We start from the raw sequence: 27,503 nt of genomic DNA on the forward strand, positions 1-27,503 counted from the left end.
TCATTTGTCAAATTCTGCTGTTTTATCAAAGAATATCCACAAATACCTTAGAAGGCTATTAAAACACTGCTCCCAGGAGTGGAGTTTGACCTACCAGGTAGGCCGATACTTGGGATCCAGGCATTCCATAGCAGAGTACCTGGATTCACATGCTGGATCCACTCGAAATTCTTTTTTTTTTTTTTAATTTATTGATTTTAATTGGAAAGTCAGACACAGAGAGGAAAGACAGAAAAGAAGCTCTTCTGTCCGATGGTTTACTCCCCAAGTGGCTGAGCCAATCCAAAGCCAGGAGCCTAGATTCTCTTCTGGGTCTCCCGCATGGGTGCAGGGTCCCAAGGCTTTGGGCCTTTCTTGACTGCCTTCCCAGGCCACAAGCAGGGAGCTGGATGGGAAGTAGAGCTGCCGGGATTAGAACTGGCACCCATACAGGCTGCGATCCCAGGGTGTGCAAGGCAAGGACTTTAGCAGCTAGGCTACCGCACTGGGCCTTCCACTCCCAATTCAAGCTTACTGTTGATGTGACACTAGGAGGTGGCAAATGATGGTTTTAGAGGTTGGGGCCTTGTCACCCACATGGAAGGCCTGAATTGAATTTCCAGATCCTTGCTTCCACTTCACCCAGACTTAGCTACTATACAACGCGTCTTTGGAGTAGCCCAGGAGATAGGAACTCTCTATGTTTGTTTCTCGATCTGGGTCTCTCTGTGTCTCAAAGAAAATTAAAACAATTAAACAGGGGCCCGGCGTGGTAGCCTAACGGCTAACGTCCTCACCTTGAATGCATCGGTTCTAATCCCGGCAGCACGCTTTCCATCCAGCTCCCTGCTTGTGACCTGGGAAGCCAGTTGAGGACAGCCCAAATCCTTGGGAACCTGCACCCGCATGGAAAAGCTGGATGAGGCTCCTGTCTTTGGATCAGCGTAGCACCAACTGTTGCAATCACTTGGGGAGTGAATCATTGGACAGAAGATCTTCTTCACTTTCTCACTTTCTCTCTGTATATCTGACTTTCCAATAAAAACAAATAAATCTTAAAAAAAAACAAACAAACAGAACATTGTTTCCACTTTCAACTAAGTGCGTGTGCTAGGCTAGATTTTCTTTATATTCTTCAAGAGCACAACACCATAAATCACACAGAAACTGCTATGAAAACTCAGCTGTGGGCCCAGCATGGTGGCATAGTGGCTAAAGTCACTCACTGTTGTTCCTGCAGTCTTAAAGTTTTTCCATACTGTTCCAAATGGCACCTAATGTGCCACTACTAGAGTTCTTGAACTGCTGGCCATCAGGTCTGAGGGCTACTGAGACCTATCTTGGGTGGAACCTGAAGGATGTCACTTTGCTGCAGTTCACTGAGCCAAAAATGAATTCACTCCCAGCTCAGGGCATGTCCATAGTCTTTGCCTCCCTATACAAAATGGTGCTTGATTTGGCTCTAGAGGGTGGACTGGGCTGTGAAATCCACCCTATTCCCATACTGCCAGTCTGGAACCTGCCACTCTGTCTCTGCTCTTGGTCAAATCAAACAGACCAACAGGACAGGCACTTTGCCTGGGTTCACCTCCAGAGCTCCCAGTGAAAGTCCCTTCCCACCTGGTTGCTGGTGGAGTTCAGATTGTCACTTGCTGAATGCCACTGGGGTATCAGTCACTGCAACATCACACTGTAGTGTCTGCTGCTTTCCTGTATGTGTCAGTCTCCAGGTACTCCTCTACTGTTGTTCTGTCCTCTCCTATGTCCTGGAAATTGCCCTCTCTGCTTCACACTGCTAATGTTTCTCCATCAGTTTAGATGTGTCCTTACCATATTCTGCCATCTTGATTCTCTGCATGTTATCAAATCTAAAAGAGGTCCTGGCATGGTAGCCCAGTAGCTAAAGTCCTTGCCTTGAATGCCCCAGGATCCCATATGGACACGGGTTCTAATCCAGAAGACTCAGCTTCCCATCCACCTGCCTGCTTCTGGCCTGAGAAAACTGTCGAGGATGACCCAAAATCTGGGACCCAGTACTGGTGTGGGAGACCTAGAAGAGGCTTCTGGCTCCTGGCTTCTAATCGGTGCAGCTCTGGCCATTGCAGCCACTTGGGGAGTATGTCAGTGGATGGCAGATTCCTCTCTCCTCCTCTCTATATATCTGACTTTCCAAGAAAAATAAATAAATCTTTTAAAATTTTTTTCTAAAAAATAAAACAAACAGCAGGTTTATGGCAAACATATTTTCAAATGGTGTACTTCCAAAGCAAAAAGTCAAATAATCTTATTAAACACCCATGCTCATTAGCAAATGATGCTTTTTCTAACCAAAGATCTAATTTGTACAAAAACCTAAGTGTAATGGCCTTCTGCCAAGATACACCTGATTACAAACCCTAGCAAAGAAGAATGCATTCAGCAGTAAGAAGTCAATGAAATAGAGCCCAGATGACTACTGAGATTGATTCAACTGGCAATTGATTGACCAATGAAGTATGATCACAAAGCACCATGTAAGCACATGCATTGATCCAAAAACTGCTTGCAGTGCTGCCAAGGAATCCCCAAAAGGATTTTCCTGAGCCTTTGGAATTCCATTCAGTATCAAAGACACAAGGATAAAGCTCACCTTGCTTATACTAGTCGACGAAGTGCAACGTGGGACAGGCCCAGTCTCCTAGCAGAGCAGCCTGCTGTCCTCTCCTAGTGTGGATGAAAGTTCAACAATGCATGAACTTTTGGGGCATAAGTGGTTTGGCAAGCATCTTAAAAGACTGATTACTTGGTAAGTCTATTGTTGATTGGATGGTATACTGGATCAAACTATTTCAGAGTGAATTCATCGTTGATTGGCTAACTTTCTGAAAGCAGAGGTTGGTGGAATGTTCAGCTTACAAAAGCAGGTTCACTAAGGTGACCTGTGTTTCATCACAGGAATGATTTTTTTAAAAAGATTTATTTATTTTTATTGGAAAGACGGATATACAGAGAGGAGGAGAAACAGAGAGGAAGGGTTGTTGGGGCTTAGCCACAGCATCAGCTGGCAGAAGCTGGCACTGGGGGCTAGTTCTGTCAAGTAAAACCACAGAACCACCTGGAGAGTGCATAATCTGGGAGTGGGAATGGCCTGGGAGGGAAATAGTGGGCTCCTACCTCTTGGGTTACTACTCCCACGGGAGGGCACCAAAACTAGGACAGGGGCTGGCGGGGCTAGACAGAGAGACACCCAACAACATCCGTGAAGGCTGCACAGTTGATCTGGTTAGATGGAACAAGGTTTTAATACCCATTGGCCGGGCCCGGCGGCGTGGCCTAGCGGCTAAAGTCCTCACCTTGAAAGCCCCGGGATCCCATATGGGCGCCGGTTCTAATCCCGGCAGCTCCACTTCCCATCCAGCTCCCTGCTTGTGGCCTGGGAAAGCAGTTGAGGACGGCCCAATGCATTGGGACACTGCATCCCGCGTGGGAGACCCAGAGGAGGTTCCAGGTTCCCGGCTTCGGATAGGCGCAGCACCGGCCCGTTGTGGCTCACTTGGGGAGTGAATCATCGGACGGAAGATCTTCCTCTCTGTCTCTCCTCCTCTTTGTATATCTGGCTGTAATAAAATGAATAAATCTTTAAAAAAATATATTTTTTAAGATTGTTTGGATTCAAGCATTCTTTTTCAATCAGTAAAGTATAATTCATTGTTCCAGATTCAGCCACTGGAAGTGCTTTTCCATTGTATCCTTTTAGTACATTTCTTTTTCTTCTTTTTTCTAATTACTTGGTTTTTTTTAAAAAAGATTTATTCATTTTATTACAGCCAGATATATACAGAGGAGAGACAGAGAGGAAGATCTTCCGTCCGATGATTCACTCCCCAAGTGAGCCACAACGGGCCGGTGCTGCGCCGATCCGAAGCCGGGAACCTGGAACCTCCTCCGGGTCTCCCACATGGCTGCAGGGTCCCAAAGGTTTGGGCCGTCCTCGACTGCTTTCCCAGGCCACAAGCAGGGAGCTGGATGGGAAGTGGAGCTGCCGGGATTAGAACCGGCGCCCATATGGGATCCCGGGGCTTTCAAGGCGAGGACTTTAGCCGCTAGGCCACGCCGCCGGGCCCTAAGTACTTGGTTTTTCTGGGAATACAAATATCTTTATTAGGTTCTTCCACGATTTTTTTTCTTTTTCAGTTATTTTGAAAGAGTAACACAGCACAAGGGAGAGCTGGTGAACTTTTGTCTAGTCCTTCACCACAACCTCCAAATGGCCCCAACAGCCAGAGCTAGACCAGGAGGAAGCCAAGAGCCAGGAACTTCTTCCAGTCTCCTACGTGGGTGACAGAGTCCCCAGGACCCGAGTCACCTTCTGCTGTTTTTCAGAGGCCATTAGCAGGGATCTGGCTCAGAAGTGGAGCAGCCAAGAAGCTGATGTATGTTAACTCTAGGTCACAATGCTGGCCATAGGAAAGTTCTATTTTGGGCCCACCACGATGGTATAGTGGTTAACGTCCTCACCTTGCACTCGCCGGGGTCCCAAATGGGTACCGGTTCTAATTCAGCTGCCTGCTTGTGGCCTGGGAAGGCAGTTGAGAAGGCCCTGAGCCTTGGGACCCTGCACGCACGTGGGAGACCCGGTAGAGCTCCTGGTTCTTGGCTCCTGGCTCCTGGCTTCGGATCGGCGAGTACGGGTGGTTGCACTCACTTGGCGAGTGAATCATTGGAAGGAAGATCTTTCTCTCTGTGTCTCCTCCTCTCCGTATATCCGCCTTTCCAATAAAAATAAATCAATCTTTTTTAAAAAAAAAATTCTATTTTTTTAATGCATAGAATTCATCTCTCCAATCCACAATTGTTTGTGTAGAAATAGCTAACTGTATTAGAAGAAGCTACGTACTCTGTTTCTCCTAAGACTGAAGATCTCCTCGCTCCAGCTGACCGACTGTCCCGGTCCTGGCTGGGACCTCAGAGCTGAGGTTTCCAGGCCCGCAAGGCAGCGCAGAAAGCGAAGTGGCAGCAGCGTCCTTGCACATATCAGATCCAAAAGCAGCTGCAGTGTGTGGGCACTTCCGCCCTGCGCCCAAGGAGGGTACCGACTGCTCTCCACAGCGCAGGTTCTGGGTAAATCTAGGCAAGGTAATGCATGGGGCTTAGCCCAGATAGGTCTGCACCCTAGTAAGGATCACCGGCCTGCCACGAAGTTTTTGTTCTGCCCTCTACCCATTTTGTTTTTTTTTTTTTTTTGCAACCACTCCTTCTTCTCTACTTCGCCAAATCTTCTTTCCCTTAAACAGGCTACCCAATTCCAAACTCCACATTCACCTGGCACGCGTGCTGCTGTGACGTCAGACACCAGGAAAGTAAACTATGCTGAGATACCAGGAGAGGGCTACGTTAATAAGGAATCCCTCCACCGAGTGTCTGGGCGACACGGAAAGAGGATCAGACTTCCAGAACAACCGTGCCTGTCAAGGCTTGTCTCAGCATTAGGGAGAAGCAGACACTCGGGAAAGCAGAATCAACGCTACGACTCTTTCGGCAGGAAAATGCACCTCCACACAGCCAGAACTTGCATGCAATTTCCATGCTTTCAGAGTCCAAGCATTCCTAAAGTCCAGGCCTAGAGGGCAGGGTGTGAGCGGTCAACATCAGGGGACTTTTCTCTCCCTTCCGCTGTAGGAAAGCCCACACTGTATCGTTACCGGTAACAGGGCGCAGGGGCGGGAGGCCTTACTTCTCGCCCACAGGAGAGAGGAATTTCCGTAGGGACCAAGGCCTGAGCAGAGCCTGACAGAAATCCCCTGCCACAGCAGCCAGGAAGGGGGCTTCAGCAGAGGAGCCATTTCTCTAACGATGTCTAATTCCACTGGTGGAAGTTTTATCCCACCATGTAAATGTTTAATATGTTTTAAAGTTGTTTTTTTTTTTTTTAATGGAAGAGACAGGCTGGTAAGCATGCAAAAATAATAAGCCTTAGATGGTTGTACCACTTTATATTTCCACCAGTATCATCACACACAAAAAACTTAAGAATTTAAGTCAAAATTCCATTGTTTTCATAGTCAACTTGGAGGTTTTACACTTGAGGTTGTATAAAAGAACTTCAATGAAGGATTTGGCATTCTGATGCTGCTACTTAAGCCACAGTTCACAGCACCAGCATCCCACATCTCCGTGCCAGCTGGAGTTCCAGCTACTGTGCTTCCAACCAACTTCCTGCTAATACACTCAGGGAGGCCACAGCACATGGCTCAAGTACTCTGCCGTCCACAGGATGAAGTTGTTGTCCCTGACTTCAATTCTTTAAAAAAAAATTTTTTTAAATAAATAAATAAGAAGAAAACTCACAGAGTCCAGTGCAACAGCTCAACTGTCTAATCCTCGGCCTTGTAGTGCTGGCATCCAATATGGGCACTGGTTTCATGTTCCAGCTGTTCCACTTCCCATCCAGCCCCCTGCTTATGACTCGGGATTCAATGGAGGATAGCCCAAAGCCTTGGGACACTGCTTCCACGTGGGAGACCGGGAGGAAGCTCCTGGCTTTACGTGGGCTCAGCTCCAGCTGTTGTAGCCATTTGGAGAGTGAACCAGCAGATGGAAGATCTTTCTTTCTGTCTCTTCTTTCTCTGTAAATCTTCCTTTCCAATAAGAATAAAATAAGTCTGAAAAGAAAAAAAAAAGCTCATAGAATGAAATAAAATTTAAGGTAAATTTTGGTGCATTTTTGAAATCCATGCATACTTTTTTCATAATACACATTTCCCCTGAACTTTCTGAAGATTCCTTGCATTCGTTTACCAGAGTAGCCAGAGTAGGAAATTTTAAGAAAAACGTTCTTGGGGACTGCAATGTGGCATAGTGCGTTAAGCCACTATCTGCAATGCCAGTATCTCATGTGGGCACTGGTTCAAGTCTACCAAACTGCTCTACTTCCAAACAACTTCCTGCTAATGTGCCTGGGAAAGCAACAGAAAATGGTCCAAGTACTTGAGCCCCTTGTTCCCACGTGGGAGCCATGGAAGCAGCTCTAGGCTCCAGGCTTGGGCCCTGCTCAGCTTTGGCCATTGCACATTTGGAGATTAAACCAGTGAACCAAACATCTCCCTCTCTCACCCACTCTCTCTCACTCTCCCTCTGCTTCTCCCTCTTTCTCTGCAATTCTAATTTTCAAAGAATTAAAATAAATCTCTAAAAAATAATAAGGAAATCAAATTCAGAAGCTAGGGGTAGCCTGACATTGAAATGAGTCAGGCTGCCACTTGAGATGCAGCGTCCCATGTCAGGGTGCAGGATTGGGCCCCGTTACTCTACTCCTGACCCAGCACCCCCCTAATATACCCTGAGAGCCAGAGGATGATTCTAATTACTGTACACATTTAGGAGTGAACCAAAAGATAAAAAGGCATTCTCTCTGCATGTCATCATTTTTCTTTTTTTAAAAAAAATGTTTAGATTTATTTATTTTTATTGGAAAGGCAGATATACAGAGAGGAGAGACAGAGAGGAAGATCTTCCATCCAATGGTTCACTGCCCAAGAGACCACACCAGCTGGAGCTGAGCTGATCGGAAACCAGGAACCTCTTCTGGGTCTCCCACGTGGGTGCAGGGTCCCAAAGCTTTGAGCCGTCCTCCACTGCATTCCCAGGCCACAAGTAGGGAGCTGTATGGGAAGTGGGACTGCTGGGATTAGAATTGGCACCCATATGGGATTAGAATTGGTGCCCATATGGGATCCCGGCACGTTCAAGGAGAGAACTTTAACGGCTATGCTATCATACTGGGCCCGTGTTATCATTTTTCAAGTAGATGAAAAGGAAAATACTGGTTTTTTTTGGCTTGTTTTTAATTAAGTGAGGGCTGCCAGGATTAGAACTGGTGCCCATATGTGATCTCAGCGCATTCAAGACGGGTACTTTAGCTGCTAGGCCACCACTTGTCCCCAGTCCATTTTTTTTTTTTTTTTTGGTATACTCTTTATTGCTTTACTGAAGTAAAGAATCTAATTCTTTTCTAAGATTTATTTTTATTGGAAAGGCAGATTTACAGAGAAAATGAGAAACAGAGAGAGAAAATCTTCTATTCACTTCCTACACAGCCTCAACAGTCAAAACTGAGCAAACCCAAAGACAGGAACCAGGAATTTCTTCCAGGTCTCCTATTTTTAGATAATTGTGTATGTTGGAGTATTACAGTGAGTGAGAAGTTACTTCTTGCTCAAAGTTGTTCATGAAGCACTCCCTTTTCATAGTATTAGTAATGTACAAATATTGATGGGTGTCAGTTAGAAAAGGAAAAAAATTAATAGGTCCCAAATTTATATAGTATCTCAAGATTCAAAAGCTACTTTTCCCTATTATATATAAATCACAATGTACAGAGCAGTAAAGGTTCTCAAACTACAACAGAGCAGCATTTAACAGCCATGTGCTATTTGTGTTTCATTTTATTTTAAATGAGATTTTAGTTGATTTATTTATCAGTTTTGAAAAAGAGCACTTTCTAAACATGAGGCATCTTCCAGTACAGAAAAATTGGAGATCCTGGTGGACTGTTCAGAACCTGATCATGAGGAATTTAGGTTGGATATAAAGGGTGAGCAGTGGGTCAGTCATCAGGCTTGCATGCTATGCCAGGAGTGTTGAAATTTACCCTGCAATTGAAGGGGAATTGCTGGAGGAGTTGGGGCACAGCAGTGACAACAATGAATTATGAAAGCAATTTGTGAAACTCATAGCATAATACATTTGAGAGATGTACAAGCAACATGACTACTACCTCCTTCGTAAATGAGAAATGAAGGGGGCAAAGTTCATAAAGCAAAAATTCCTATCTTCATAGGATTTGCATTCTAGTGGGCAGAGGCAGGCTAAAATATAGATCTATAATAGCTACAGGTGGTTAGTGCTAGAAAAAATAAAGCAGGATGAATATTGACTGAATGCATTTACCTGCTTAAGATCCATTTCCACAAACATCATAGACACCATAGAAAGTCACAGGATTCCGAGCCCCTCCCTGCTCAACACAAGGGCTCCATTATGACCCGTATCTAAGTGTTGCTAACCTGCCGAGATATTCCATTCATTTTCTAGTAAGTTCTTTTCCTTTTAAAAATGCATTGACTTCCTGAACTCCAGAAAATGAGGAACAAAGTTCTCCGGCTGCAATGGAAAATGCCTTTGACTATTACTTCCAAGGAGACTCCACAGTCAACCGATACAACACTTTGCCATTTTTTAAGCTTCTAATTCCCATAGCTTCACTCACAAGATCTTGTCCCCTCTCCTTCTCTCCCTTTATTTTTTCATTTAAGGAACACATAATGTATTGAATACTTGGTTTGGCAGGCACTTTGCCAAGTGCAGGCAGAGAGAAGAGCCAAAATTAGCTCTTTAACTTCTTAACTCCAAAATTTTAAGTGTGTGTGGGTAAGAGCTCACAACCCAGGATGCCAGAGTGGAAAGCTGCTGTTGCTGCTGGGCTTTTGGGCTAGGTCCAGATTCAGTACAATTTGGGGCATTCTCAGAGACACATGAAAAGGGGGGCTGCAGGGTGATAAGAAGGAGAACTGATTTTCACTTAGGGTGTGAATTGAAATCCTGCAAAGGTCTAGATCAGCCAGGATGCTGATGGCAGGTGGCTTGCAGTAGTTCCCAGATAACAGGGGAGCGTCTACTGTACCTTAGGAAGGAGTGAGTTGGGCAGGCATTATGGCACATCTACGACAGCTACATCCCGTGTGGAACTTTGGTTCCAGCAGTAGCTCCTCCACTTCTGGTCCAGGATCCCTGCTAAAACAGCTAGCAAGGCAGTATATAACAGCCTGAGTGTTGGGGGGACATAGGCAGTTCTTGGCTCTTTGGGCTGATGCAGCTCCAGCTGGTCCGGGCATTTGGAGTGTGAATCAGCCGATGGAAATTTTCTCCTGTATTATTCTGTCCTTCAAATAATTCTCTTTTCCTTAAAAAAAAAAAAAAAAAAAAAAAAGATGTGGGTCTGGCACAATAACCTAGTGGCTAAACCCTCATCTTGCACATTTGGGATTCCATACGGGTACTGGTTCACATCCTAGCTACTCCACTTATCTTCCAACTCCCTACTTATGGCCTGGGAAGGGAGTAGAGGATGGCTCAAGTCCTAGCAACCCTGCACCTGTGTGGGAGATACAGAAGAAGCTCCTGGCTCCTGGCTTTGCATCAGCTCAGCTCCAGGCATTGCGGCCACTTTGGGAGTGAAACAGCGGATGGAAGCTCTTTGTAAATCTGCCTTTCCAATAAAAGTAAATAAGTCTTTTAAAATTGTTTAAGAAATTAAAAGAAAGATGTAGGAATAAGTGAGCTTTGTGTGTTACAGCCATTGTAGAAAGACCCGTTAAGCACTGGATTGTTGGCTTCTCTGTGTATACGGAGGAGCAGATGAGTTGGAGGGGGAGACACACTTTCTGCAGCCATACTCACCTGTCGGCTATTGCCAGGTACTTTCCAGGTTTTGACAGGTGTTGTTTGGATTCTACAGTGTGATTGAGAACCACGGGTAAATCTATATTGTTTCATTAGGTACAAGTAAGTCTGAAGTAACATTGATTAACACAGAGTAAGACTCACATATATCTCTAGATTAACATCATATTATATTAGAGCAAACAGGAGGGAATTTGGGGAGGGGGAAGGGAGAGCCCACCGCCAACTAAATTGTATCAAAAAACAATAAAAATATATTTTAAAAAAATCTGTATTGTTTACACCTGATCAGTGCACGTGCTCTACAAGTTTAAAACCTGTCATGAAGCTCAGGATTGGAGAACAGCCAGTTTAAGCAACTGCTTTCAGGTTTAAATCCTCAGTTTGATTCCCTGAACAAGCTTCCACTTGGAGTTCTCAATCAGACTACTATTGCGGTTAACAAGGGTTTACTGTGGTTTCCTAGCCAAATCGCTCCTGTCACACCTGGAGTCCAACAGGGCACGCAAACCCTGTGGGGGGCACTACAGGAAGCCTACAAGGCTTGGGTGGGAAGGCACAGACATCTGCACCCTGATGAGAACACTCCCAGGCTGTTGTTACGCAGGCTGAAAATGTAAGTACCCTTAGGCTTCTCCCACCTTCTGTCAATTCACTGGTCCTCAGAGGTAGATTATCATTTTTAGCTCTATTTTGGAAGAGAAAACAAGTAGGGAGAGAACAGCTGTTCCTCCCAAAGCCAAGTTAGAAAGTTACCTCCTTTTGCTAAGCGATTCGTTGCTAAAGCTTGAACAAGATCAGTGCTGAGTTTGAAAACTTGGTTGACCATAGTGTAGGTTCACTCTAGTGACTCCAGGCCATTTCTCTGACATTTTGAATTTCAAGTTCTTTGCCTAAGGCAAAAATACCATCACCTGAAGGTGACCTGATTGGGTGGGAGGGGGCGAGGGAGGCGGGCTCTAGCCTGGCTTAGGAGGGAGACAATCGACAGCTAAGACGCACCGAGGCCTGTTGGATTGGCTCGAGCCTCGCCCAGCAGGCCTGCCCTGCTCCCGCGCGCTCCTGGGCCCGCCCCCACCGCCATCTTGGCCTAGGAGGGAGCGAGCCGCACGCGTGAGTAAACATCCCGAGCCGGGAAAGTCGAGCTGCACCCGAGTGCGGCCGTCTCGCTGCCGTGGCCGAGAGCACCGAGCCCGGGCCTTCGTCCTTGGGGGTGAGTAACGACCAGAAGGGCCTGGGCCCCCTGTGAAGCCGTCGACCCGGCGCAGCCTCTGGCCGCTCGCGCCCCGAGTTTCTCCCGCCCCTCGCCGGTCTCCTCCCTCTGAGGAGAGATGCCCGGGAAAGTGGTGGCGGGAGCGGGCTGAACCCGAGCGCGGCGGCGTGGGCGGCCGGGCGGAGGGCTGGGGGCGCAGGGCTCGGGGTGGAGGGACGCCACGGCTCCGGGTCCTCGGGTTGGTGGGGACGCCGGGTGGCGGGGGGATGCCGGGTGCTCGGGGTGGGGGGAACGCCGGGGCCGCAGAGGTCGGGTTTGGGGGCGCAGAGCTCGGGGTGGAGGGACGCCGGGGCGCCGGGTCCTCAGGTTGGCGGGGACGCCGGGTGCTCGGGGTGTGGGGGACGCCGGGGCTCGGGGTAGAGGGGACGCCGGACTCTCGGGGTGGAGGGCGCCGGGTGCTCGGGTTGCCGGGGACGCATGGTGAGCAGAGCTCGGGTTTGGAGGCGCCGGGCGCTCGGGGTGGGGGGGACCCTGGGGGCTCGGGGTGGCGCGGACGCCGGGGTGGCGAGGCCCGCGCGGGCGTGCAGGTGTGGGGGCCGGGCTGCCGCGCGGGGGCCTTTTCCGTCGGTCATTGGCTTTTCTCTCCTTCCGGTCCGGGCCTCAGGGTGGCCAACATGACGGCCCCGGGTCGGAGCCCCCTGGCGCCGCTGTTGGAGACTCTGGAGGACTCTTCCGCCTCCCCTGGAGAACAGGTGGACGCTTATCTGGCTCTGACCAGGTGAGGCTCTGTGGGTCGGGGCTCGAGGGCGGGTGAGGGGAGGAGGAGGATGGTGGCGTTGGCCTTGGGGGACCTGCTGGGTGTGAGCTGCGAGGACGCTGGGCTGTGTGCTCGCCCCGGTTGTAGCGGCAGTGTTTGCAACCCAAAAGCCGGTAGGGATTGAGCGGGAGTCCCGGAAAAAGTTCTGGGTGGGAAGTGGTGGAAGGGAGGAGTGTTATTCAGCCTAACTGCCCGAGGTGTTGGGGGAACGTGAAATGGTTTGATGGAGCCGCAGTCTGATTTTTATTGGCGTTGTGTAATGCTTCCACGTATCGCTGTGGAAAATGTTAGCGTTTTACGGAGATGGTAGTATTAGTAAACTTCTAACTTGGAAAAGTGTTCCCTGCCAGTCAGTGAAACTGTCAAAACTTAAACATTGTGGATGCCAACAGTTACTTTGAGGGTTTGAGTACTTGTTTCGTGTAAAATGGAATTCATAAGCAAACAGTTCTGAAATTACGGCCTTCAGTAAGTTCATGGAAAATGCACATGAATGAAATGTGGATTTCAATGCTTTTTTGGTACTAAAAGTTTATCTTGTAGTTGCATCTTGAACAAGCATTTTGAAGTTTCCTTATTGAAGTATTACATGTGCTTTTGGTTCCATCACTTGATTTAAGAGTTAGAAAGTAATCTTTGAGAAGATATGCAAGTTGGAGTAACTTAGCGAATGAGTACAGTACATATAAAATTCTACCACGCACATAAACTTGTGTTTTTTCTGCTTTTTAAGTCGTATGACTGGAGAAGATGGCAAAGAAATTCTTACGGAGGTTGAGAAAAAAATTCTTCGGTTGTATAAAGTTTTAAGGGTATGTATTGTTTGGTACGTTGACTGACTTAACCTTCTGTTAAGTTTTGCAAGTTGTCTCAATTTTGAATCTGAAGTATATTAGAAGCAATTGTATTGGTGGTGTACTATGCAACCATTACATAATTGTCAGGTGTTTTAATTATCTTACATGCTTTCTCTCATTTAATTCTCCATATCTCCATGAGCTTACTCTTTAATCCCCACTTTGCAGATGAAGAAATTGATTTAATTTGCCTAAAGTCGCCCATGGCCACTTGAATCCAAAGCCTGTGCTCTTATCTTGACAGCAGTGATCAGAGATTATTTAATCTGTTTTCTTTCCTTTTGGGAATGTACTTCTAAGTAAGTGATTCTAAAATTATAATTGTCTTTGTTTTATATAGTCAGCGTTCACTTTTTTCCTTCATCTTCACTCACCCTCAGTTATTGCCACTGGTCAGAAAACCGTTACTGTGGACCTGTGTTCTTGTCCTCAGTTGGCTACTCAATGGCTTTGTAACACGAAAAACACCTCAATTATATAAGTTGCTGGGTGTTTGTTAACATTGAAATGTTTGAGCTGAGTCTCCAAAGTTTCTTAGAGCACTTATTGTCAAGATCCTGTTGTTGTACCTTTAAACATTTTGTCAAAACGTTGGCTGTATATCTTAGCATTTCTTTGTAAATGCTAAAACATTTGAGGTACTGCCTACTCTGAAGTATTTCATAAGGCTTCTTACATAGGAAGGAACTGCATTGTGAGGTTGTTCCATAACCTTAAACATTAATCCCATCGTCCCACTTAATTATGTTACATAAGTACAGTTGATGTGATGAAGATGCCTTCTTATACTTAGTGTTTGAGGGCATATGGAATCAGGATCCCATGGTACTAATTTGTGAGTCTGTTGCCTTATCTATATATTGGATTTGTAACTACAATTCCTTGTGAATCTGTAAGCCTGTGGAAGATTGGTCATAGATCAATAACCTTAGCCTTCCATGTGAATTAAGCTTTGCCTTAGATAAAGGAAAATATTTCTACATTGTTTTTGAATTCTAGAATTATTACCTGAGTCTACAACATTTTAGGACGCATCAGTATTAAGGAATAACTTTGAAGTAAATGTATGTTGTAAGGCTGATCCCAGGAAATACAATGTCTTAGGCCTTGTTTCCTGAATTGGTTCATGTAGTATCTCTAACTATAGTGTTTGTTGTTTGGTTCTGTGAAATGAAGAGGGGTGCTTCAGGAAGATATTATATATCTGATGATGAACATTTGCTGTTCTTGTCAAGAATAGCAGTTGAGGATTCCTTGGCTGTTTGATTCAATAGAGATAAATCACCATGACTTAAGCTACAGCTGTTTATGAGTAAGAACTTCTGGGGTTCTGCTGCCCAGCAAAGTAGCTGTAGATCGTCTGTTTAATCTCTGCAGAAAATGCAGAAAATGGGATAGTTGGGTTTTTCAGTGCAAGTGTTAGATGTTTTAGGGAGATATGTCTCATTGAGTATTGCATAATGTGTGCATATGTTGAAACTATATAAAGCACGTCATAAGTATAGTTGTATCAATTCCTTTTTTTCAAATAATTAGAAACAGTCTGAGGGGTGGTAGAAGACAAACAGGGGGATACATGGAGAACCCTTTGGACAAATGCCATTTTTAGCTTTTATATCTGTAGTGTGGATAACACTGAATTTCAGACTGACATGGATTTCATTCTCTTTTCTGTAAAATAAGGATTACGTTTTTTAAGGCAGAGTTAATGTTAAAAACCCATAGCATCAGTTAGGTGAGGTATGCGGGGGGGGGTGTTTTGTGGGCACTGTGAGGCCTGCAGAATCATTTGGTGTTGTCCTTCCAAGGCAGCTATAGGCAAGACTAGAAACTGAAGCCATTTGTAGTGGGTTGATTTTTGTTGTTTCTGTATGGTTGGTGAATGGTGTTACACCCCAATGACCCTTGGCAGAACAAAGGTTCCCCATTGCTGTGTTATATTCTTAGTGTTACATTCCAGTCTCTTTCTGATGTCTTGGAGCAAGAGGTATTACTACACTCTAAAGCTAGGACGTCCGTGTTTATATTACAGGCAATTGCTTGCTCTTGGTAGAAGAGCCTTATTACTCTTATTTCCTGCCTCATAATTTTGGTATGTTTCATCTACTGACCTTTTTCTCATGTATAGGTGTCCTTTATCTTTTAATAAAATTGTGTTTTCATTTTTTTCTATTTCTTCCTCCTTTGCTAAGCATTCGATTATTTGACCTCCTGATACTATGTTTTCCCACACAACTGCAAGCTTTGTGGGTTGAATGAACATACGGGGGCTTATTTTGTTTCAGTTTAATTAAGATTTCTAAAAGTTGGTTTGAAACTGTGCTTACATATGTGATTGTGTTTTTATAGACTCATATTGCCAGTCAAAATTTGGAGCTGAGTAGTGCTGCTCTACAGGCCTTGGGCTTCTGCTTGTATAATCCTAAAGTTACCTCAGGATTGTCAGGTAGATACTTTTATTATGTATTTTAAGGCTTTCTTTATTTTAAAGATTTATTTTTATTGGAAAGGCAGATTAACAGAGGAGAAACAAAGATCTTCCATTCACTGGTTCACTCCCCAAGTGGCTACAATAGCCAGAGCTGAGCTAATAGAAGCCAGTAGCTTCCTATGGGTCTCCCACACAGCTACAGGGTCCCAAGGCTTTGGGCTGTCATCGGCTGCTGTCTGAGGCCACATACCTTGAGCTGGAAGGGAAGTAGAGCAGCTGGGGTACAAACTGGTACCCATGTAGGATCTTGGCGCATGCAAGGTAAGGATTTAACTACTAGGCTACTGTGCCATCGTTAAAGTATAATTTAACAACTGTCATGAAAAGTGTTATCTCTGTACTGTTCTGAAAAACTTGTAGTTTTTACATTGCTTTTGGGAAAGATGCCTTATGACCAACACTATCAGACCTGACTATAGCTTTGAATCGCGCTACAGGCCTTCAGTGTATCAGTGAAGACTCCTAGTGTGTGCTCTGTGTCCATGTGATTGCCTGCTCGGATTCTGATCACAGCATCCTGCTATTGCTAGTATAGGTGGAGTAATTGGGTTCCTTCCACTAACATGGAAGACTTGGATTGCCATCCCAGCTGCCAACTTGGCTGGCCATATTGGGCATTTGGGAGTGAACTAGGGGATGGTTTCCAACTTTCTCTTGACTTCCCCCCCCCCCCCCGAAGGAAAAGTTAATGGTCTTGCTCTTTTCTATTAAATAAATAAGTTGTTCATGTAGGAAGACATGTAGGATTTGTATTTTGCCAAAAACTGTCTTTGGTTTTCTTACACCTAATAATATTTAATTGCATAAAATACTTAACTTGGAATCAGCTGATGTTTTTCTGAATATACTCCCTCCTCTCTGATTGGAAATACATGTTTTGGGAGGAAATGTGATATCCACAGTGGTTCTGTTTGCTGTGAGGATATGATGTGCCTTTCTGATGGAAGAGATTCTAAAAATTGTAAATATTCCACGTAATTAAGTTGCATTTAAAAACTGAAGCTCTTTGCTTTACAGAGGCAAATATTCAGGAGCTGCTTTCTCAATTAAATGATCATGTTAAAAGTTCAGACAAAAATGTTCGTACCAGGGCACTATGGGTGATATCCAAGCAGACGTTTCCTGCTGAGAGTGTCGCCAAAGTGGTGAGTATAGTTTGTCTTGAAAATACACGAAATTAAAAAGCAGTTCAGGTTTACTTGACTTGTGTTTGTTTCTTTCAGGTACCCGACATAATTGATTCATTAGAAATGGTATATAATAAAGGAGAGGTGCATTCTGCTATTATTGATTTTGAAGCATTAAATGTTATCATAAGGTATGCATTGAAATGCTTGAAAAATTGGGACTCAAATTTTGGGGTTTAAATATGAGAAACATTAAGAGAATAGTTACTAAATGATGCAGGAAAAAGATAATGTGAAGTTGACTGTACATGTTATCAGGTTAATCTATTTTTTTAAATATTTTATTTATTTTATTACAAAGTCAGATATACAGAGAGGAGGAGAGACAGAGAGGAAGATCTTCCGTCCGATGATTCACTCCCCAAGTGAGCCGCAACGGCTGGTGCTGTGCCAATCCGAAGCCAGGAACCAGGAACCTCTTCCGGGTCTCCCACACGGGTGCAGGATCCCAAGGTGTTGGGCCATCCTCAACTGCTTTCCCAGGCCACAAGCAGGGAGCTGGATGGGTAGTGGAGCTGCCGGGATTAGAACTGGCGCCCATATGGGATCCCGGGTGCGTGTTCAAGGTGAGGACTTTAGCTGCTAGGCCACGCTGCTGGGCCCGAAAAAAAAATCTTTAAAAACAATAATAAAATAAATTTGAAAAAATGTAATGGGGCTCATAAGTCGGTGATAGGAACTGTTTGAGCCATCATCCCTTGCCTCCCAGGTTATGCGTTAGCGGGAAGTTGCCTTGTAAGCAGGAAACAGAGACTAGTCAGGCCCTCCAGCAATAACTCAAGAACTGTAAGAAAACCCTAAGCTTTAGATGGCTGCATTAGCCCGAAGCTGAGGCTAGGAGCTCTGCATACTGTGTGTGGGTGGCAGGGACCCAGACATTGGGAGCCGTCTGCTGCTTTCTCGGGCATGTTGGCAGGGAGAAGGATCAGAAGCAGAACAGCCAGAACTCTAGTGTTGGTGTGGTGTGCTGGTGTCACGGGCAGCTCCATCTGTGATGCTTTGTCACTGGCTTGTTGCTTGTTTCTAGGTGTTGCTTATTTTCATGGTCATTCAAGTTTAAAGTGAGGTGAAGCTAATTCATACATTTCTCTGTTACAGGCTAATTGAACAAGCCCCAGTTCAAATGGGAGAAGAGTCAGTGCGGTGGGCCAAAATAGTCATACCGTTAGTGGTTCATTCGGCACAAAAGGTTCATTTGCGGGGTGCAACCGCTTTGGAGATGGGAATGCCTTTGTTGCTCCAAAAACAACAAGAAATAGCATGTATTACGGAGCAGCTTATGACTACTGTAAGTTTTTCTAATTATGGACTCACTAGTATAATTGCACTGCAGTCTAGTTTTAGTTTGAATGAAAAAAACGTTACTAAGGCGAGTGGAGACACTGGCTCTATAACAGTAAGGCAGGGAGCTCACGATTCATCGTTACTGCAGTGTAGGCATTTACTGTCTCTACTGAGGAATGGAAAAGGCCGTATTTCAGAAAAAGAGCATTTAGTGAAAATTGGGTGGTTATTGTATAATCCCGGTAGAATCTATTGTACTCAATTAGACTGTACCATTTCCAAGTTACAACCTAAATTCCCACGTTTGTTCTTACCACAGGTAATCATGAAGCACCTGGTAATGCAGCACATTGTTCTGGGTATTGGGAATATGGTAGTGAGCACTTACTGCCTTTTTAAAAATTTATTTGAAAAGCAGAATTGCACAGAGGGAAAGACTGAGAGCTCTTCCATTCATTGGTTCACTCCTGAATTGGCTGCAGCAGCTGTGGCTGGACCAGCATGAAGGCAGGAGCTGTGAATTTCTTCTGGGTCTCCCACATGAGTGGCAATGGCCCGTACACTTGGGCCGTTACCGGTGTTAGCAGCAAGCTGGGTTGAAAGTGGGAGCAGCTCTGGCTTGCACCAGTGTGCACATGGGATTGCCAGTGTGATGCCACCCCCACAATTGGACATTTGAACCGTGTTTACCACGTGAGTTAGCTATTTGAATGATACAGATTAAGCTCTAACAAGCCCAAGAGCAAAAGTCCCTGCTCAGTTGTGTAGGTAGTTGGTGTGTAGGGAGCACTCAGCTATGTGACAGCTGTAGAATGGAGGTTGAGAGAAGGGGAGGATGGCAGAAGAGCAGATTGCACACAACTTTAGAAATCATTGCAGTCACTTGATTTTGAAAAGCCATTTTTGAATATTTTGATTCTGGGAGTGATACATTCTGACTTGGGTTTTAAAGAGATCATTCTGGTTGTTTAGGAAACAGATGGGTTATATTGAGCATGTACAGAGACTCATTGGGGGTTAATGCAGTAATCAGGGAAGGAGCCATCAGGAGTTTAAAATCTAGGGTTTTGATTGTTAAAATATAGGAGATGTCTTGATGAATGATAGCTTAATGTCTTAGTTATTTTATAAGTTTGTTGGCTACATATGTAAAACTCAAGAATTCAAATATTCTCAGCTAAGTGTTCATGATGCTATTGAATTTTTTAACTACTAGGTGAAGATTAATTTATTTTTGAACTCTAACTTTTTTATCTCCAAATGAGAGGCAGGTGGGCCTAGTGCAATGGCTCAGTGACTGAGTCATCACCTGTAAGTACATGTCACGGCTGCTCCAGTTCCCATCCAGCTCCATTCTTATGGCTTAGGGAAGCGATAGAGAATGGCCCCAAAGTCTTGGGACCCTGCATCTGTGTGGGAGACTGGAAGAAGCTCCTGGTTTTGGATTGGCTCAGCTCTCGCCTTTGCGGCTGTTTGGGGAGTGAACCAATAGATAGATTTTTCTGTCTCTCTCTAAATTTGACCTGTCTTTCCAATAAAAATCTTTTTTTAAAGATTAATTTTATTGCAAAGTCAGAGATACAGATATACAGAGAGGAAAATCTTCCATTCATTGATTCACTGTCCAAGAGGCAGCAATGGCCAGAACTGAGCCGACCCAAAGCCAGGAACTTCTTCCAGGTCTCCCACATGGATGCAGGGTCCCAAGGCTTTGGACCATCTGACTGCTTTCCCAGGGCACAAGCAGGGAACTTGGTTGGAAGTGAAGCAGCCAGGACACGAACTGGAGCCCATGTGGTATTCTTGCAGTGGAGAACCAGAAAATCCAAATGCTACTGGCAGTAATGATTCATCCTATATGTTTTAATTAAATATCAACTGTGATAATGTCTCAAAACTAGAAATAGATAACTATAGCGGGGAGTTCTACATAGTTAGAAATACCAGAGCCTGGAGAAATTTACCTGTATGTAAGGTCTGGGAATAGAAAGTAAGAGGTTCAAAATTGGGTCCAGCGCGGTAGCCTAGCAGCCAACGTCCTCACTTTGAAAGCACTGGGATCCCATATGGGCGCCTTTGTAATCCTGGAGGCCCTGCTTCCCATCCAGCTTGGACCCTGAACCTGTGTGGGAGATCCTAAATGTGCTCCTGGCTTCAGATTGGCTGAGCTCCAGCCAATGCGGCCACTTGGGGAGTGAACCATCAGACAAAACTTCCTTTCTGTCTCTTTTCTTCTCTGTATATCTGCCTTTCCAACAAAAACAAATCTTTTAAAAAAAGTTCAATCAGTTTTGGAAATCATGAGATTTTCACAAAAACAGAAGAAATCAAGACAACCTATGCAAAATGCCCAGAGAATAAATGCTGCAGTTTTTCAGGGACACAAGAATTCTCCAGAACTGGAGTGCTGAGGGATGGGAATGAGAGCGGGAAGGAGGAGGGTCCTGTGCAGGGAGCTTAGGAGGGTTTGGAGGCTGGGCAAGGGCGTTACGCAAGAAGGCATTCCGAGGCAGGTGCAGAAGTGGTAGTGCACTTGGTGTGAATGAATAATGAGGGGACCTGTCTGCTGGGTGGAAGGCAGGGAACTACAAAAATGCAAGGACGCTTGCTCGTGGGACCATAAACTTGGAACCATATTTTAAATAAGTGAGTTGGGCAGAAGAGGGTTTTGGAGTATGCCATTTCCTGCAGCGTGTAATTGGAAGGAAATGCTTGGGGGTGTGGCTAGAAATAGACTATCAGCAAAAATACCCAAACATTCCCACCCCTCCCCTCCGGCTTAAATCCAGGGGGTAGGAATGGAAAGGAAGTACCTGGTAGATGGTAGGGAAGTCAGTGCCAAGTTATTCTTAAACAGTTGGTCTGTATAATGTTAGAATGCAAGGTAAGATTGCTAATATAGTGATTTCAGACCATGTGTATTTTAATAATGGACTTGGTACAGTAGCTCCTTTTGAATCTGCATGTGTTTTTCTCCATTCTTGTTACTTCAAATTCTTCCTTCACAATCCCTGGCGTTTCATGTATTTTTCATATAATTTTTTTTCTTTTGTTTTTTTAATAACCGGCACCCTTATGGGATCCTGGTGCCTGCAAGGTGAGGATTTAGCCACCAGGCTATCGGGTTGGGCCCATTTTTAAAAAAGATTTTTAATTTTTATTGAAAAGGCAAATTTACAGAGGAGTGACAGAAAGTTTCCATCCATTGGCGCACTCCCCAAGTGGCCGCAATAGCTGAAGCGGAGCTGAGCTGAGCTGATCCGAAGCTAGGGGCTTCTTTCAGGTGCAGGGTCCCAAGCTTTGGGCCATCCTTGACTGCTTTCCCAGGTCACAAGCATGGAGCTACAAGGGAAGTGAATCATTTGGGACAGGAGCTGTCACTTAAAAGGCAAAGGATTAGCCCACTGAGCCATTGCGCTGGTCTTGAACTCCAGTTATAGACATCAGAAGTTTTCTGGGATAAGTGGTAGAAAAGAGTAAGGTAGATTGGAGGGTTGTAAGATGGCCAGGTAAGTGGTAAGGCATGCTCAGTAAATGTTCATGGCAGCACTGTAGTGTGTGTGCTCAAATATTTACTGTGTAACTTTAAAAAACATCTGTGTTTCTCCTGTAGTACCTTTTTTTTTTTCTTGGAAGATTTGAGAGGCAAAGTTAGAGAAAAGGAATGACAAAACCCACTGATTTATCTTTCCAAATTATTGCAGCAGCAGTAACTTGTGCAAAAGCTGTGCCAGGCCAAAACCAGGAGGTTAAAACCTCTTTTGGGTCTTCCATGTGAGTGATAGGGTCCAAGCACTTGAGTCTGCTGCTGCTGCTTTTCCAGGCTCATTATCAGGCTGGCGATTTGAAAGTTGAGCAGCTAGGATTTGAAATGGCATCCCTATGGGATGTTGTTGCTGCACGTGGTTGGTAAACTTACTGTGCTGCTATGCCAATACTTTTAAGCTTTCCGATGCACTGTTCAAGATTTTTAATGTTATTTTGGCGTGAGGACTGTTTTGGTTATTTGAGAGAATGTAGTTTGAAAATTGTGTCTAGATTTTGGTAGTGGGTCTTTTTTCCCCATTCCAGTCACTAATTTGGTAAATATTTTGCTTTTGTTCATAGAAATTATTCTCAGAGCTGCAGAAGCTATTTATGAACAAAAATGAGACATACGTGTTAAAATTATGGCCTTTGTTTGTCAGACTTCTTGGGAAGGTAAGTGATAATTAATGGCCTGAATTTTCTATGCCATTCCATCCCAGTTTTTTTCCCTTTGAAGGTGATTTATTTGGAAGGTGGAGTGAGCTAATGAATGCTCCTATGTGCTGGCTCACCAGATTCCTGTGACAGTTAGGGTTGAGCCAGGACTAAACTGACTCCATCAGGAACCCGAACTCCATCTGGATTTCCCACAAGCGTGACAGATACCCAAATGGCTGGCCTGTCAAATGCTGCTTCCCAAGTGCATTTACAGAGCACTGCATCTAGAACAGTTCCAAGGTGGTATTCTCATATGGGATGCATTCATGCATCCCAGGCAGCCGCTTAAGCTGCTAAATCAGTGTCCACCAGCTTTGTTGGTTCCTTCTTTATGTCTACTACATTCATGATTTGCCTCATTTGCACATTTTCCTGCGTACTAAAAATATTTTGTAAACTCCAGCTGAAAATTTAATTTTTTTTAGTTCATATGGAGATTTCTCAGTTCATATACTTGGAGGGCATGGTTCCAAGCTTAGGTCACGGCAAGGTTATTCTGTGCCCTATTGTTTAACTTCTCTTACCTTAGGTAACTGCATTGTTCATGGTCCATTTGATCCCACATTTTCTTTTTTAAATGCTTTTCTTGATTTCACTGTTTGACATGCTCCTGAGCAGAAGTAATGTCCAGTATTCGTAAGAATAAAGACTATGATGTGCTTTTGGAGCAAGTACTTGCGTGTGTATTAAACTTTGTTCTGACTTGGATTATGGTTTCATGGTCCTGTTGGATGCGAGTTCAGTGTTAGGAATAAATAATATATACAGTTAATAGTATATATTATGGTATGATAGAGGTGTCATTTAACAGAAACCTGTAAAGCAAGATTGTGTATGTTGAGTGGTTGACCAAGGTGTTAGGGCTCAAACCTAGCTTTGTAATTTCTGTAGGAGCTACAACTCTTTATATCACCATGTTTCAGTTACTGTTGTACTAAATTTGGAAGTCAATCATGGAAGTCTTAGTGGTTGTTTTTTTCTTAAGAATTTTTTCACTATTCAGGGCTCTGCAATTCTTTTTGAATTTAAGTATCAACCTTTCTATATTTGAATTTATGGAAGAGATTGAGACTTGGAATGAGGATAGAGTGTTCAGTCTGTAGATTTTGATAGTATTAACATGTTAGTCTGAGTATGAATGTGTTTCCATTTTAATTTCATTTAGAAATGCTTAATAGTTTTTAGAATACAGATTTATGACTTCGTGGCAAGACAGAATTTTAAGATTAGTTCATTTGAAAGAGAGGGAGAAGATAGGTGTTTGATATTCTAGTTGGTTTCCCAAGTGGCTGCACTTGCCAGGCCTGGGTCAGGCTAAAGCCTGGCACTGCTGCTGTGTCTAACGTAGAGCTGCAGGGGCTGAAGGACTAGGTCCTCGTCTGCTGCTTTGCTAGGTGCACTAGCATGGACTGGGATAGGAAATCCAGCAGCTTGAACTGGTGCTTGCATAGAGGATGCCAGTGTTTGCTATGCCACAGTGCTGGTCCTATGAAACTTTATTTTGAAAGATTTGATTATTTGAAAGGCAGAGAGACAGAGAATCTTGGCATGACTGACCGACTCCCCAGCACAACTGTTGGGGCTAGGCCATGCTAAACCCTGGAACCTGGGTGGCAGGGTTAGATCTGTGTACTGCAGCCATCACATGCTGCTTTCCTAAGCACCCTGGTGGGAATGTGGAAAGGAAGCAAAGTAGCCAGGGTTTGAATCGGAGTTCTGATGGGGAGGGATCCTGTGCACCCTGAGGCTTATTTAGGTATACTTTGTGATGTTCCTGCAGTGATAGAATTACCTGACTCATTTTTCAGATTGTTTCTTTATCATCAAATAGTAATACATGACTATTTTTTCCATTTTTAAATTGCTTGTTGCTGGTATTTAGAAACACAGGGTTGTAATGATCTTGTTTTTTGCAGTTTTGCAGAATTTATTAGTTCTAGTAATTTTGTAAGCCGTTTACTTTTGTTCATACTCTGAGATTATATGTGATTCACAGCTGCTTAGGAGTGTTGATGTTTGTGATGACCTTGTTGTTTTGGCAGGTTTACTTGTTAACTGTTTTGTTATTCAGTACTCTTGCTATTAGCAGATTTTACCATTTTCTACATGAATTATTGTATCTGCTCTTACGTATTTCAGCCTTTTTGGAAAGATTGTTTCTAATGTTTCTGGGTTTAGCATCTCTATAATTGTTTTTCATATGCTCATCATGAGTGGGGTGAAACTACACTGGATGTCGTGTAAGGTTGGGCTGTGTGCTTAGTATATTTGAAACAAAAATGAACTTTGATTTATATTTGGGTTTCATTCTAAAGATAATTTGTGTTTAAATATGCAAATATTCCCATTATGTATACACATAATCTCAACTCTCTACTCTGGGGGGAAAAACTCAAAGTATTTCTGGTTCTTGGCATTCTGAATAAGGGATACCCAAGTGTGTACCTACAATCTTTGAAATTACTTTGATAAAATTTGGGATTTGTTGACTTGGCTGATTTCTCCTAATGCTTTAGAATTTTTGTTTACACATCTACCTACACAACTTTGTGTACTTTGTATATATACAGTCTTAAAATGTTACATGTCTGTTATAACTTGAGAGGCATGCAGTCAGTATTCATTACTTGTTCACATCCTAAGTGCCCACCATGACTGAGACTAAGCCAGACCAAGGCTGGCAACCAGGAACTCAGTTTAGTTCTGCCATTTTTCTGGCAAGGACCCAGCAATGTCAGCCATTCTGCTTCCCAGAGTGACCATTAGCAGGAAGGTAGACTTGGGAATAGAGCCAGGAAGCAACCTGGGCAGTCTGATGATGGGATATGGGGGTGCAGGCAATATACTAACTGCTGCAGCAGTCGCACCCCTAATGGTCAATATTTTGTAAAGAATGTTTTGTTAAGTAGCTTATGTTTTGTCTTTGTTAACTCCCAATACCACAAATTAAATGGATGAATAATTGATATTCTATATTTGTTTCTTAGATAAGTAGCTTCTGATTTTTCTCTTTTAGACCTTACATCGAAGTGGAAGTTTCATCAATTCTTTATTGCAGTTAGAAGAACTAGGATTTCGTAGTGGAACACCTGTGATTAAAAAAATAGCTTTTATTGCTTGGAAGAGCTTAATAGATAATTTTGCTTTAAATCCAGGTAAGTCATGTTTAAGTTTTTTTGTTTTTAAATTTGAGACCAATGAATTGAGAGTACCCAGTTGTTTGCAGGTTTACTTTGAAATTCCTGAGCAAACCAAGCAGAATCTACGTATCGGGAATGGAGCTGAGGGCTCTACAGGGGCCTTCTTAGCTTTTGGGACATAGGAGTCCAAAGGGAAATGTCAGATTTGAGTTCTAGTTCTCACATACTAACGAGAGAAGTGCTAAAGTAGCTAAAAGCACAGTTGTAAGAATAAAAAGTGCCATTCTGTCATATACAAAGCAAGACCAATGTTTGAAAATTATTTTTTAGAGATTTGTTTATTTTACTTGGGCTAGTTGGAGGGAGACAGAGACATCTTCCATCCATTGGTTCACTGCCCAAATGGCTGTAAGGCCGGAACTGGGCCAGTCTATAAAGCTGGTCTCCAGGAGCTTCTCTTTATCCCATGTGGGTGCAGGGGCCCATCTGGATGTATTCCCAGGCCATTACCAGTGAGCTCACATTGTTCATCCAGTATAAGCAGTTTGTTTAGAGTTAGATTTAATATTTGTACTGAAATTTGGGAATGGTTATTGATGAGATACGATAGACCTGAATCAGTATTTATATGTCCAGCATATAATCAGTGGACCCCAGCAGCATTCATGATTAATTTTAAAATACAAAGACTTAAAAAAAAAACTTCTTTGAAAGGCCTTGTTAGATGATAAAGGTTGAAAAAGATTTTTATCCTCTGGCTTACTCTACAACTGGCTGTTATGGATAGGCTGTATCTGGGAGTTTCATCCAGGTCTGCTAAGAGGATCATCTTCACTACTTTTTCAGGTGCATTATCAGGGAGCTGAATGGGAAGTGGGGCAGCTGGGATTTTAACCAGCTCTCATATAGCACATATATATATAAAATTTGGAAAGTCAAATTTATACAGTGAAGAGACAGAAAGATATCGCCTGGTTCACTCCCCAAGTAACTGCAGTGGCTGGAGCTGAGCCGATCCCAAGCCTGGAGCCAGGAGCTTCTTCTGGGTCTCCTACACGGGTGCAGGATCCCAAGGTTTTGGTCAGCTTGACTGCTTTCCCAGGCTACAAGCAGGTAGCTGTAAGGGCAGTGGAGCAGCTGGGATATGAACCAGCATCGATATGGGATCCCAGGGTGAGCAAGGAAAAGACTTTAGTCAGTAGGCTACTGTGCCAGGCCCGCATATGGCATCTTAGCGTGCTATACTACATTTTTGACCCAAGGCATTTTTAACATAATAAAATGGCTTTATTTTAAATTGGAGATAATGAGAATGGCCTATTAAGTGATTTGGTCCACTTTTGTGATTTCAGTGGAACAAGAATTTTTTTAACAACATCATTGAAGTCAATTAACATGGTATTGAGTGACCAGTATGTTAGAACATGCAAGTTCTTAACCACATTCTGTAACTACTTGACATCTCAATTTTAGTATATACACAACTGGCTACTATAAACCTTTTTTTTTTCATCAAGCAACCCTGATGGTTGGTGTAAGAGGGCTGGCAGCCAAGACTGGAACTAGATAAGGACCAGAGAAAGAGAAAGCTCCTCTCCTGAGTCCAGCAGGAAATTTAGAATCCTTTTATCTCTGAGTGCCACCCAGGGCTCCTGGCTGTACTTCCGATGTCACCAGATCCTATGAGGGTTTTGGGCTGCTACCATCCTGTGTGGGAAATCAAATGACCTTGGGGTTGGGGCATTTTAACCAGTCTTTGATGCTGTCTTACAGTTTTTAAATACTCTTGCTTGCATTGGTGAACTTAAAAATGATGTTTAGGTCTTAAGTCTTACTTGTGTGCTTATTTT

General features: G+C 43.9%; 1 protein-coding gene across 4 annotated transcripts in view; it reads left to right on the forward strand.

The window, feature by feature from the left end:
- Nucleotides 1-11,427: 11,427 nt before the first annotated feature.
- Nucleotides 11,428-27,503, forward strand: part of RIF1 (replication timing regulatory factor 1) — a 260,403-nt gene continuing 244,327 nt past the window's right edge. For all 4 annotated transcript variants that reach the window (XR_009245441.1, XM_058664474.1, XM_058664476.1 and 1 more), the window contains exons 1-9: nucleotides 11,428-11,632; nucleotides 12,297-12,410; nucleotides 13,183-13,261; nucleotides 15,656-15,752; nucleotides 16,815-16,942; nucleotides 17,021-17,115; nucleotides 18,083-18,272; nucleotides 22,376-22,468; nucleotides 25,530-25,668. Coding sequence is in view for 3 of the 4 variants with exons in the window: in XM_058664474.1 (XP_058520457.1) it covers nucleotides 12,307-12,410; nucleotides 13,183-13,261; nucleotides 15,656-15,752; nucleotides 16,815-16,942; nucleotides 17,021-17,115; nucleotides 18,083-18,272; nucleotides 22,376-22,468; nucleotides 25,530-25,668 (925 nt within the window). In the remaining variant the exon portion in view is untranslated. The remainder of the gene's footprint in view (nucleotides 11,633-12,296; nucleotides 12,411-13,182; nucleotides 13,262-15,655; nucleotides 15,753-16,814; nucleotides 16,943-17,020; nucleotides 17,116-18,082; nucleotides 18,273-22,375; nucleotides 22,469-25,529; nucleotides 25,669-27,503) is intronic.

The sequence above is a fragment of the Ochotona princeps genome, chromosome 5, assembly GCF_030435755.1.
Source record: "Ochotona princeps isolate mOchPri1 chromosome 5, mOchPri1.hap1, whole genome shotgun sequence".
NCBI classification, from domain to species: Eukaryota; Metazoa; Chordata; class Mammalia; order Lagomorpha; family Ochotonidae; genus Ochotona; species Ochotona princeps.